Below are 12,401 nucleotides of genomic sequence, written 5' to 3'. Positions count from 1 at the left end.
CATACAATAGCTCGGTGACAAGAAACCATCTGAATGATGTGCGGAATTGAAATTCTCGGAAACACACTTAGGACCTGTTGTTCACAGTGCGTCTTCTCAGCCGTTCCTTCTGTCCCCATCCTGTCCCCATCCCATCCCCCTGGCATACTCCTGCCTCTTCTTCAGGAACCCATTCCAGCGCAGTCTCCTCAGCTTTACCCAGCAGTCTGCCCCACCGCCGGCAGGGGAAGCGGTTCTCTCCCTGGGTTCCCTCCTCTGTTAGAACTCTCCCTCGCTGTATTAGAGAGATGAGGTCCCCCAAGGGCATCCTCCGTGCCGTTGTAATCTATGGTTTACACACCTCTTAGATACACTGCCTAACATTTTAGACCCTCAGAATCTGCAAATCTCCCTTAACTCTACCCATCTGCCTGTAAAAAAGGTGTTATCCCGGTGTGCCTTGGTAGATCCCTGGGCATCTAGACCTGCGCTGGCCTAACGTGTATTTTGATGGGGTTACAGCTGTGAGAACAGAGGGGCACATGGCTACTGGTTTCCCGATGGGTGAGCTGTTTCTTTCCTAGGGCCAGCTCTTACTGATTTCTCAATCTCTGGAGGTAATGTGGTGCTAGATGCATAGTTTTATGTGTTGAATTATGTCCCCCCCCAAATCTTTACGTTGATATCCTAAGTCCTCGTACACTAGAATGTGACCTTATTTAGAAATAAGATGGTTGCAGATATAATTAGTTAAGATAGAGATCATACTGGAAGTAGGGTGGCTCTGTAACCCAGGGTTACTGGTCCTTCTGAAGAGGGGAAATCTGGATACAGACATGTACGTCAGCAGAACATCATGTGAAAATGAAGGCCACAGATGGCAAGCAGATCACTGGAAGCTGGGGTGGAGGCATGCAAAACAGATTCTCCCTCGTGGCCCTCAGAAGAAACCAACCCTGCCAACAGAACTTGATTTTGGGCTCTTGGCCTCCAGAACTGTGAGGCAATAAATTTCTGTTGTTAAAGTCCCCCAGGCCGCAGTACTTTGTTAAAACAGTCCTATAGAGGAATACACCTCGTATATCTCCTGGATAAATACTAATCAAGTGAATGAATGAACGAATGAATGAACTTTCCAGGGGCAAAGGCCCACTGAAGAGCATCTCATGACAACTCATGGGCCAGTCCACATTGTCCGATGACCTTAACATTGGGAGAGCCTCACCCCTTGGCAGCGGGTTGAATTTTGTGATGTCCCTATGAAATATCTGGTATCCCACAGGCTTAATGACAACTAGTGGGGTGACTTCAAGGGCGTGGGATAGCTGCATGAACATCTTTGCTTCTAAGGGGGTCTTGGAGTTTTTAAAAATGGAGGAAAGAACAAATGAGAAACCATGCAGTCTGACATGTCTTAATATGAAGCTATTTTGAACCTTTTATTCTTTTAGGAAAATACTTGCTTCTTTAGGGCAGATTAGTTAAGGAGCATACACATTGGGGTCTGAGTATGATAGGAGATCTCCCCCTGCTACAGCACTCTGGCTTCGTTCGGAGCCATGGTTGAAGACCAAGGTGGGGTCTCACACCCCAGTCCTCACTCATCAGTGCCTTTCAGCTGTTGCACTCACCCTTTTCTCCCTTGTGCCCAAATGTGAGGAGTCCTCACCATCCGTCTTTATCTATCTGTGCCTCTCATCCAGTTCACCGATGCTCTATCCATGTAAGGGTTTTATGTCTGAGTAGTGTCATGGGTTCCACTGGAGAGGTGGTGTGGGTTAAACCCAAAGATGTTGATGTCCTTAACCCCTCATCCCTAATACCCGGGAATGTCATCTCATGTGGAAATAAGGACATGCAGACAATGAAGCTAGATGAGCTCATCAGGGTTGAGTACTAATCCAGTATGACTGGTGTCCTTATAAAAAGGGAGAACGTGAACACACATACACACACACACACACGCGCGCGCGCGCGCGCACACACACACACACGGAGAAAATGTCGTGTGGGCACAAAGAGGGGATCAGGAGATGTGTCTACAGTCAAGGAATGCCACAGATTTCCAGCAAAGGCCCCGAGTGAGGAGAGGGGCCTGGACAGATTCCACCTCACGATCCTCCAAAGGAACCTGGAGCCCGAGCTCCCAGCCCCCAGAGCTGGGAGATGACACACATCTTGGTACTTCGTTACAGCGGCCCTCACTCACTAACGCAGGGGGTGATCTGGAAGTTTGCTCTCGGGAACAGCGGCTCATTTCGAGGACGGGCGTCAGTTGGCCTTTTTCCTTATACAAGCATCTCACATTTAAAGAAGTGGTTCTGGGTTGAGGATACCTGGCAAGTGGTCATCTCAGTCACAAACTTCCAAAAGTAGCGTTGTGAAGAATTTGATTTTAATAGCCATCTTTTCTTTCATAGCTTTCTTCCTCCTCTGTTTCCTTGCTAGCCCCTCATTCTTCCTGGCACATGGACTGCCTGCTCTTTATGCCGAGGAGTGCTTTGGTTTGGGTGCCTGCTGCCCAGTTGCCAGGAGCCTCTGCCGGCCGCAGGTGGGAGGCTGTGGAGTGTGTTCTCGGGCTTGCTGTCCTCTCACAGACCAACGTGGGGACCTCCTCTGGCTCTTCAGCTTGCTCTGTGGCATGTGTCATTGCCGTATGGCCTTGCTGGTAGATGAAGGAGAAGCACAGAGTCCGAGAAGGCTGCTGCAGTCTGAATATGTGCGTCCCTGCAAAATTCTTATGTGGAAGCCTAGGCCGCCATGTGACGGTACTTGGAAATAGGGCCACTGGGAAGTGATTAGGTTCAAATGAGGTCATGTGGGTGGGGCCTCGTATAAGAAGAGGAAGAGACCAGAGCCCTCTCTCAGCCATGCAAGGACCCAATGAGAAAACAGCCCTCTGTGAGCCAGGGAGAGGGCTCTCACCAGACACCGCATCTGCCAGCATCTTGATCTTGGACTTCCAATCTCCAAAACCAAGGGAAATAAATATCTGTGCTTTAAGCCACTTGGTCTATGGTATTTTGTGACAGCAGCCCAAGCAGACTAAGACAGAGGTTTTACTTTTCTGCTCCCCGAGAGCTGGGCTTCCTGGGATGGAGCAGAAGCTGTGAAGGCTGGGGTTTGAGTCTGGCCACTAATGACTGGCTGTCAAGTCAGAGCAGGGACAAACCAGCTGTGCCTCGAAGAGACAGGGTGTTTCCAGCCTCTATTCAGTGGGGTTAGAAACCCAAACGTGTCAGTTCTCCTAAGTGCACAGAATTCAGCTAGCTTCCCTCTGGTTGGAGAAAGCCAGCCCCCTGCGTGCCTTCCTCAAGCGCATCCTCATTTGATGTGCTGGAGGGTCCTGGGACCTCAGACATGTCACTGTTGCTGAGGTCCTGCACACAGGAAGCCCACCGCCTCTTACGCAGGCACAAGTTAAGGGAAGGGGGGATGCAAGCGGTATCAGAGGCAGAAGGGAGGGGGCGGTCACTTCTAGACACGTGACACTCTTCCACAGGTGTTGCCCAGTACTTCCTCCTGGGCTGCCCAAGTGAAGGTGAACACTATGGTGACTCTAAAACACATCAACATTAATAAACCCTCCACAGAGTCCTACGAATAGATCAGTTTGCCTCATGCTTCTCCCTAACTTAGAGCCTGAATAGTTTACTTTTGTGGGCAAGTTTGGTTCCCACCCTTTGTAAGCATGGGAGTAGCTCTTACTGAGGGTAATTCTGTCTGGGACCCTCAGGTGTGCAGCCTGTGAGGGGGGACGCTGTGCACAGAACAGTGACATACACGTGAGGCTGAGTGTCCTGCACGACTTACGGATGGAGCCGGGAGAGGCTGGCTCCCTGGGGCTCTGCAGCGCTGCCTTGGACCACACCTCTGGCATGGTCGAGAGGAGCAAGGGCCAGCTCTTCCAGCAAGGGCTGGGGGTTCCTCCACGCTTGACAAGTGGGGAGATTTTAGCAAGGACTGGGAGGCATTCTGGTTGTGGGGCTGTCACAAGCAAAGTCTGGCTTCACTGGATGCTGGGAGCAGAGATCTCATGAAGGGGTGGAAGACTGGAGATATTCATAGAAGAGATGGTTTCTGCCCCTGTAGCCCGGTGGGATTACACTTTGTCTTCCGGATCCTGGCTGTAAGTAGCTTACAAGGAGGTCAGTTGGGTGGCAGAGTATGCTGAGCCAAGAGATGGCAGAGAAGAAGGAGAAGCTCACAAAGCACAACCCAGGGCTTGGGTTGGCCAGCCACGCATGTCTAAAGGAACAGAGGGCAAAGGGTTACCCCTTTGAGCCTCTGTATCTTTAACCAAATTTGACAGGATCAGGGACCCCTGGGTGGCTCTGTTGGTTGAGCATCTGCCTTCAGTTCAAGTCATGATCCCAGCATGCGGGATTGAGTCCTGCATCAGGCTCCCTGCTCAGCAGGGCGTCTGCTTCTCCCTCTGCCAGCCGCTCCCCCTCCTGTGCTCTCTCTTTCTGTCATATGAATAAATAGAATCTTTAAAAAAATTTTTTGACATGGATCACATTAGAACCTACTAAGTTTGTCACCTGTAGGTTCTTATTCTTTTTCCATAAATGTTGGTATTTTAAAACTCACTTCTTTCTTTTGTAATGAATAGGCGCTGAATTCTATGCACAGAGATGACTGTTTTGTTTATACTCACTTGATGGTAAATAGCACTAAGACATTTTTAAGGACAGCAAAACTTCCTTTTCTATTTTGTCAATAAGAACTTTCACTTTGGCGAATGGAGGACAATGAATGCTATTGTTCTGAAGCTCCATGTGGAGCAGAGATGCCTGCTGTGGGGCACAGGAATCAGCTTGGTGGAGGGTGCCCCTCCCTTTATTCCCATATGGAAAGAGACATCGCTCTGGGGAGCGTCTGCTCCTTCCCCAGCTATCTGTGGCCCACGTTAACAATCTTCTCCAGTGAATTTCAAACACTCTTGCCAATGAGCTGCAAAAGTACTTAAACTCTTTATTTGTTCTGGTCCTGAAATCAGAGTTACTCAGTCAACTCCCAAAGTGCCTGAACCACGAGAAGTCAAAGGTAAAATGACATGTTTTAAAGCTGCCGTAAATGCTGGCAACTGGACGTGATGATAAATCTGAGCCATTTCACATGGTCAGTTGGGTCAGTAATAAAAGATATGAACAAAAAATATATTTCTTCTTGCCTCTCGTGGCCATGAAGATCAATAAATTTTGTAAAATTTAAAGATAAAATGTGAGACATTTTGAATTTTATGTGAATGGCTTGCATGGTGACAGTAACCATGTTGTGGCCCTTGAAACAAAGGTAATTTATAGTTGATGGTTTCTTGGCAACATATGTATGTATTTTGGAGGTAATATTTAAAAATCGTTCTGCACATGGTTTCTGATAAAATGCATAACTCAGGTACTTGGAGTTGTTTTATAGGAAAAAGATGAAGGCACGTTGTGTAGTTAGGATCCGGGCACGTTGCTCCTCCCTTGGGAATTATGAGCATGGAAACCTGGCTCCCGCCAGGGAATGATAAAGTGTGCCTGTGGAAAATGAGTCCCGGACTTGAGCTCAGTGCCAGAGTGCTCCGAAATTCAGGGCTCTCCCAGGACTGTCTGCATTGTTGCTGTCTCGACTGTGACCACTTGAAGCTGCGGGGGCAGGTGGGACAGGGGAAGGAGGATTCCCTGCCTGAAAGGGGGGGTGCTGGGCCGTGTGCTGCCACTAGGTCAGTGGGTGCACTGGATCCCCAACCTCCACCCAGACTTGAAGCCTTCCTCTCCTGATACTTAGTTTGAGAGGACTGGGTAGAGGGATGGAGCTGGAGCTGCTGAGCAGGTAGAGCTAGCACAAATGGTGTGGAGAGATGGGCAGGGCCTTGACACACAGCCAAAGTAAGAAGTTCAGGTTTAATGTTGCATCTAGTGGGGCATCATAGGAGGATTTTAAGCAGAGCAATGTTACAATCTGGGTCAGACTTCAGAAGCTGTGTGAGAGGGGGATGGATTGGAGGGATTTGGAATGGAGATGGGGCGCTGAGTGAGGAGACAGTTGCATCATTTGGGTAAGAGGGAGAGTGGCTGGGACCCAGGTCATGGCTGTGGTCTAGAGAAGTGAGTGGAGCCCGCTGATAGAGAAAATGTGGGAGGTGGGGGAGAGGGGGCACTCAAGGGCAACTCTGAGGTTCTCACCAGAGCAGTCCGTGCACGATGATGCTCTTGACTGAGATGGGGGAGCATAGTGGGAGAGAGATGGTGTGCGCAAGGCACACTGTCAGGGTTAGCTATCCTTGCATTCATGCCTTCCTTCTAGGATTGATACAGTCTAGACGCATCTTCTAGGGAAAGCCTATCTTCTGTGGGCCCCCTCCAAATGGAAGTCTCCCAGACCTCTCAGACTTAACTTGCCTAAAGTGAGACTCTTTCCAACCAGGAATCTGTGCCTTCATGATAATGCCTGGCAGCTATTCCTGCAGACCTGCTGCAATTGTCCTAAATATTTCCTAGATATGATCTCATCTCAGAAAGGGCCCTGGGGGGGGGCGCCTGGGTGGCTCAGTGGGTTAAGCCGCTGCCTTTGGCTCAGGTCATGATCTCAGGGTCCTGGGATGGAGCCCCGCATCGGGCTCTCTGCTCAGCAGGGAGCCTGCTTCCCTCTCTCTCTCTCTGCCTGCCTCTCCATCTACTTGTGATTTCTCTCTGTCAAATAAATAAATAAAATCTTAAAAAAAAAAAAAAAAGAAAGGACCCTGGGGGGCAGAGGTGCCTCTCAAGGAACCCGGATTTATCTAGAGAGTACGTATGGGATGAGAAATTTAGAGGGCCTGGCCTGAGCCAGTAACTGTTCTTCCCCAGCAGGAGGTGACTGCAGAGGATGTTAGCAAGGGGGCGGGACAGCAGGAGAAAGACGGTGTAGAAGGAAGGACGGGGTTGTGTGTTGAAAGCCCTCCGGAAAGGTGATGGAAGTGGCCAGGCCCAGGACTTGGGGACCTTGAGATGGACATGTTGTTTTGTCCCCAATCCATGCTGTTTGAGTCCATAGGGCGGGATAAGGGGATTCTGAATGCAGAGTTTGCAGGTATGGGCCGTGGGACTCATGGCAAGATGTGCTGCTGGCCCCTGACTGCTGAGCACTTCAGCTGGGGGCACCCCTCTGAGTGGGAAGGGTGTCTTCTAGAGACTGCAGGGTGGGGCCAGGCTGGTTTGGGCTGGTTAGTCGCTGCTGACCTTCTAGAGTTACCGTATTAACCCTGGAAAGCCCATTTTCTGTCTTCCATGTGAGAGAATAACCCCTCCTCATTATTTTTGATCTCTCTTAACTGTAGGCTGAGTTTACTTTGTAATGAATATGCCCACCAAAGTATGATCTCAGAGGTGACAACAGAAGCAAAGCAGATGGGCTCACATTTCCCTTCCTCTCCAAGTCTTACTTGGCCCTGGGAGGTGGTGTGTTTCTTCTCTGCTTCTCCACTACCTGCTGATCAGTGACTGAATCTAGAACTGCTGCTAGCCTCTATAGGGTCTTTGCGCACATTAGAAAAATGCACACCTTTCCTAAGACACTTCCCTGTCACCTGCAGGAAAAATGTTTTCATGCAAATTGGCAATGCCTGTGATGGGAGGGGAATGTGTCCTTCAGAAGTGGCCCGCATCTGATGCTCCTACACCACAGCCCATGGGCTCCTGAGCCAGGGATTACTGCCCATTCTGGGGTTAATGTTCCCCTTTGCCACCCACACCTTGAACTTCTTTTCTGGGCCTTCCACCTGTACGTGGTAGAGGCCTTAGAACAGCCAGCTATGGGGCTGGGAGCAGACAGCTGCCAAGACCATGTGAGCAGAGGACAGAATTACAGCAAGCTCCTAGTGATTAATTACTTTTTATATGAGGGGCTAATGTTTGTGCCCATCATTTGGTCTCTCAGTTGGCAAAAGCCTGGTCTACATGTCAAGCTGTCTGGCAGGCTCAGACTGGAACGTGAGGGCTGCCTCCCTCATTCTTCCCAGAGATCTCTGGGGTTCCCAGGCTCCCCACTTTCCCCTGTGGCTTTTATTGTGAACAAGACAGACAAGTTCAGAGATAGCTCTTTGAGATCTTGCTTACATAAGTACAGTCTCTACAAAGGAAAGAAAAAACCCAGACCTTGATTTCGTGCTTTTCAGACCATCTTCAGTCCCGGTTTCTGGGGCTGACTTTAGGATAATCCTTCCTTTCCTCTTGAACAATTTTCCCACACCCCTGCCTGCCCATCCACAATGGATTAAAGGAATGGAGGAGAACATCCCAAGTCCCAGAGGGAAAGGTGCCAGAGCTGTGAGAATGTTGCTCTAGACTTTGTAACGTGGCCAGCATTGGTCTGAAGAAATAGAATCTGACATAGAAAGAGCTCTTGAGACCTCAGAAATTACCACATTTGTTAGAGAAAGTTACTTGCCCTAAAAAAAAAAAAAAAAAGGATTCCTGGTCTGTTATAGTTTAAGTTTCTTTGTTTTGTTTGTGTTATTCAGAGAGAAAAAAAGTTTTAAGTAGCTTTAATGTGTTCTGCAAAGAATATGAAAGCTATTCTATTATAGATCAGGGAATTAGAACATACTTAAAAACACCCCCAAATGTAGAGAGTAAAACAAATGCTGTTTTCCTCAGAGAAACCCCCTGGGCAATGTACACTCTAACCAAGCCCTGAAGGGACCCGCCCAGAATCGATCAGGAACTGTCCCCTTAAATTTCCCCAGAAGCCCAGGCTGGCCCACAGAACACCAGCTGGCTGGGAGCAGAGATGCTTCTTGTTCCTGGCCCTGCTTTTGTTTACAGTTTGACTGTAAACAACTTTGGACTATTTGCAGAAAGCTAATGTACCTTCAGAGAACAATCTGCCACCATTTAGGATCCTGATGAGACAGGTCAATTTTGAGGCCCTTTCCAAACGTAATTCGAACAAGTGTTCTGAGCGTGGAAGCTTCGTGTGAAGGAGCATGTGGTCTCCCACAGGGAGGACAGAGATGCGGGGCGGGGTGCTCACTGAAAATCGAATTCAGATGTATTTTCAAAAAGCAGCTTTGGGGAGTGCATCTGACCTGCCTCCAGTCAAGGTCTGAACTCTCATACCAACTAGGAAGAACAGAATGGGCACTCCCTGACCATAGGAATTTGATTGCAAAAGCGGGAGCTCTCATCCCCAGATTTGAGTCCTAGATGGAACTTGAGTTGTAGCTGAAAAGGAATCCCAAACTTTCGTCACTGCTAAAAGCCTTCTGTGCTTTGAAATATTTTTATTAGTGGAGGAAAAACTAATCACATGCTGAAAAGATTGTATTTCATTAAAATGCACCCATGTAACAGTTAAAGGAAGGCAAGGAGAGGAAACATTTAACCCACAACTTGCTGAGTTTCATTCGACTGGATTGTTGGAGTCACTGGAGACATTTCTGATAGTTTGTGCTGTGGGGTCTCAGCCTGTACTTGGTCCACAGACTTAGGGTTCTGTATTTGCAAGAGAAGCAAAGTCAAGAGATCGGGAGTGAGGCACCTGCGCCGGCCTCTTAGAGGCTCAGAGTGGGAGCGGAGGGATGGGTCTTAGCTGCGTCCATCTGTCTGTCAGTACTCTTGCTTAGCTCCCTGGGCAGTCCCCAGAGGAGTGCCTCCCGAGGGAATGAGTAGACGATGTAAGCAAGAGAGAGGCAAAACACCTGTCCAACCCTTTGCAACAGGCTGGAGTCACAGGGCGCAGCCTGCACAGTTGCAGGGGTCCTGCACTCAGAAGGGCCTGGTTCCGTGCTCTGCTCTTGCCATCTTGCAATTCTGCATGCTTTTTGCTCGGAGGACCCCACTGTGCACAGACTCCTGAAAATTATGTAACTAATCCTGATTGTGAGTCATGTCAGTCACCCCAAAATAACAACTTGGGAGCATTAGGTGGTCCTGCTGGGTCTGAGAGAGGTCATGGGACTTCATAAACTACTGAATCTGTTATCAGGAAGTCACTGGCCCTCAAAAACAAAGGGACTCTTACCAGGTGTCCATCAACAACAGATGAATGGATAAAGAAGATGTGTGTGTGAGTGTGCGTGTGGGCGTGCACGCACACACACATACACACTTACACACTTGGTGGAATACTATGCAGCCATCAAGAATGAAATCTTGCTGTTTGCAAAGACATGGTTGGAACTAGAATGTGTTATGCTAAGTGAAAGAAGTCAGAGAAAGAGATTATATGATCTTACTGATAATGTGGGATTTAAGAAACAAAACAAAGGATCATAGAGAAAGAGAGGAAAAAAATAAAGCAGTATGAAACCAGAGAAGGAGACAAACCATAAGAGGCTCTTAATCATAGGAAACAAACTAGGGTTGCTGGAGAGGAGGGGGATGGGGGGGTAATTTGGTGATAGGCATTAAGGAGGGCACATGATATAATGAGCACTGGTGTTCTATGCAACTGATAATTACTACCTCTACCTCTGAAACTAATAATATACTATATGTTAATTAATTGAATTTAATTAAAAACAACACCAGACCGTGCCCTGAGTCAGCCCTGGGGGAACTTGAATGCTTGGAATATTCCAACCACACTCCTGTCGGCTGCTTTGGTCCCCCGGGGTTTCTGCGGAGACCTTCAGTGGGGAGGTGGAGGTGAAGAAAAGAAGCCCAGGTGCTTATCAGCAGCTTGGGATGTGCAGAGGAGTGAGCGGAACGAGGAGGTCAGCTGACCCTGCGCTCACAGAATGTGCAAGCGGGCAGACACATCCCAGCAATGTGAGGAGAGGGGTAATTGGATTACAGGGAAGCACTCTGAAACTTAGAATGTTTTGAAGAAGTAGAATGTTCATGCTTTCTTAATTTATGTGCTAACTCATCTCAGAAAGAATTATTAAATTGTTTTTTCTTAAGATTTTGTTTTTATTTTAGAGAGAGACAGAGACAGAGAGACCGAGAGCACAAGCAAGGGGAGCAGCAGAGGCAGAGGGAGAAGCAGACTCCCCACTGAGCAAGGAGCCCGATGTGGGGTTCCATCCCAGGACTCCGAGATCATGACCTGAGCTTAAGGCAGATGCTTAACTGACTGAGCTACCCAGGTGCCCCACTAATTATTAAATTGTGATAACAGAACTAATAATGTTGCTACAAATAATAATCACAAAGAATATATGATAAAATGCCAGACACTGGTGATGAAGTACTGGGCAGATATGTGTTTTCTCATTTGAGCCTTAGAAAACCTTTGTGGGGGGCACCTGGGTGGTTCAGTGGCTTAAGCCTCTGCCTTCGGCTCATGTCATGATCCCGGGGTCCTGGGATCGAGCCCTGCATCGGGCTCTCTACTCAGTGGGGAGCCTGCTTCCTCCTCTCTCTCTGCCTGCCTCTCTGCCTACTTGTGATCTCTGTCTGTCAAATAAATAAATAAATAAAATATTTTTTAAAAAGCTATTAGGCTTCTGGCCGGGCTCGGGGCGCAGTGCACCACTGGCTCGTCCCCCTGCCCGGCATGGCAGAGCGCGATGATTCCGAGCCCACCCCAGGCTGCAGCAGTCTGGGCCCGGGCGGTGTTGGCGGCGGCGGCGGCGCCCACCCATGGGCTCCGGAGGACGCCTGGATGGGCACCTACCCAAAGTATTTAGAAATGATGGAATTAGATATAGGAGATGCCAGCCAAGTTTATATAGCATTTTTGGTTTACCTGGACCTCATGGAGAGTAAAAGTTGGCATGAAGTAAACTGTGTTGGATTACCAGATCTCCAGCTCATCTGCCTCATCGGTACTGAGATAGAAGGAGAAGGATTACGGACTGTGGTGCCTACACCCATCAGTGCTTCCCTCAGCCATAACAGGATAAGGGAGATTTTGAAGGCATCTCGGAAATTGCAAGGTGATCCAGATTTGCCAATGTCTTTTACTTTGGCCATAGTGGAGTCCGATTCCACGATAGGCTACTATAAACTTACTGATGGATTTATGCTGCCAGACCCTCAGAATATTTCCCTTAGAAGATGACACCTGTACTCCCTGATGCTCACTGTGGGATTGGATTTGAGATCCATCAGCCTAGTTCATCTTTTATCTCAGAGATAGTTAGGGTTGACTTAGCTGGTCCCATTCCATAAATTTTTCTTTTTGAAGAATAAAACTTTCCCAGATAGAAGAATTTTTTTGTTCATAAGTATAGGGTAGTTGCTCTAGAATTTTTTTACCTGGACACAGTTTAATTACAGTTATATACAAGTTGGTGCTTAGGATGTGTTCAGAGAGGTGGAGCACGTGTTTCTTCTCTCATCCCCCACCCATAGCTGCCTCATTGTTCCTTGCTGTCTTCTGCTAACACATTGTTGAGACTGTCACCTTTCTCTAATTCAACCCTCTCAGTGCCTTTTGGCCACTTCAGGTAGCCCGCGATGGCATTTCTTGGACACATGGACACCTGGAGAGTTTGCTCAGTC

General features: G+C 48.3%; 1 protein-coding gene across 1 annotated transcript; it reads left to right on the top strand.

The window, feature by feature from the left end:
- Window positions 1-11,451: 11,451 nt before the first annotated feature.
- On the top strand, window positions 11,452-12,026 carry LOC132022471 (tRNA-splicing endonuclease subunit Sen15-like). Its single transcript, XM_059407721.1, has one exon. It carries the CDS (start codon window positions 11,452-11,454, stop codon window positions 11,956-11,958), a length of 507 nt encoding a protein of 168 aa, XP_059263704.1. The 3' UTR covers window positions 11,959-12,026.
- Window positions 12,027-12,401: the final 375 nt, after the last annotated feature.

Source organism: Mustela nigripes, chromosome 7 (genome assembly GCF_022355385.1).
Source record: "Mustela nigripes isolate SB6536 chromosome 7, MUSNIG.SB6536, whole genome shotgun sequence".
NCBI classification, from domain to species: Eukaryota; Metazoa; Chordata; class Mammalia; order Carnivora; family Mustelidae; genus Mustela; species Mustela nigripes.
This window is presented reverse-complemented; position numbering and strand designations above follow the sequence as displayed.

Coding starts and splice junctions, on each gene's coding strand:
- LOC132022471 (XM_059407721.1), top strand. CDS start 11,452: ATGGCAGAGCGCGATGATTCCGAGCCCACCCCAGGCTGCAGCAGTCTG.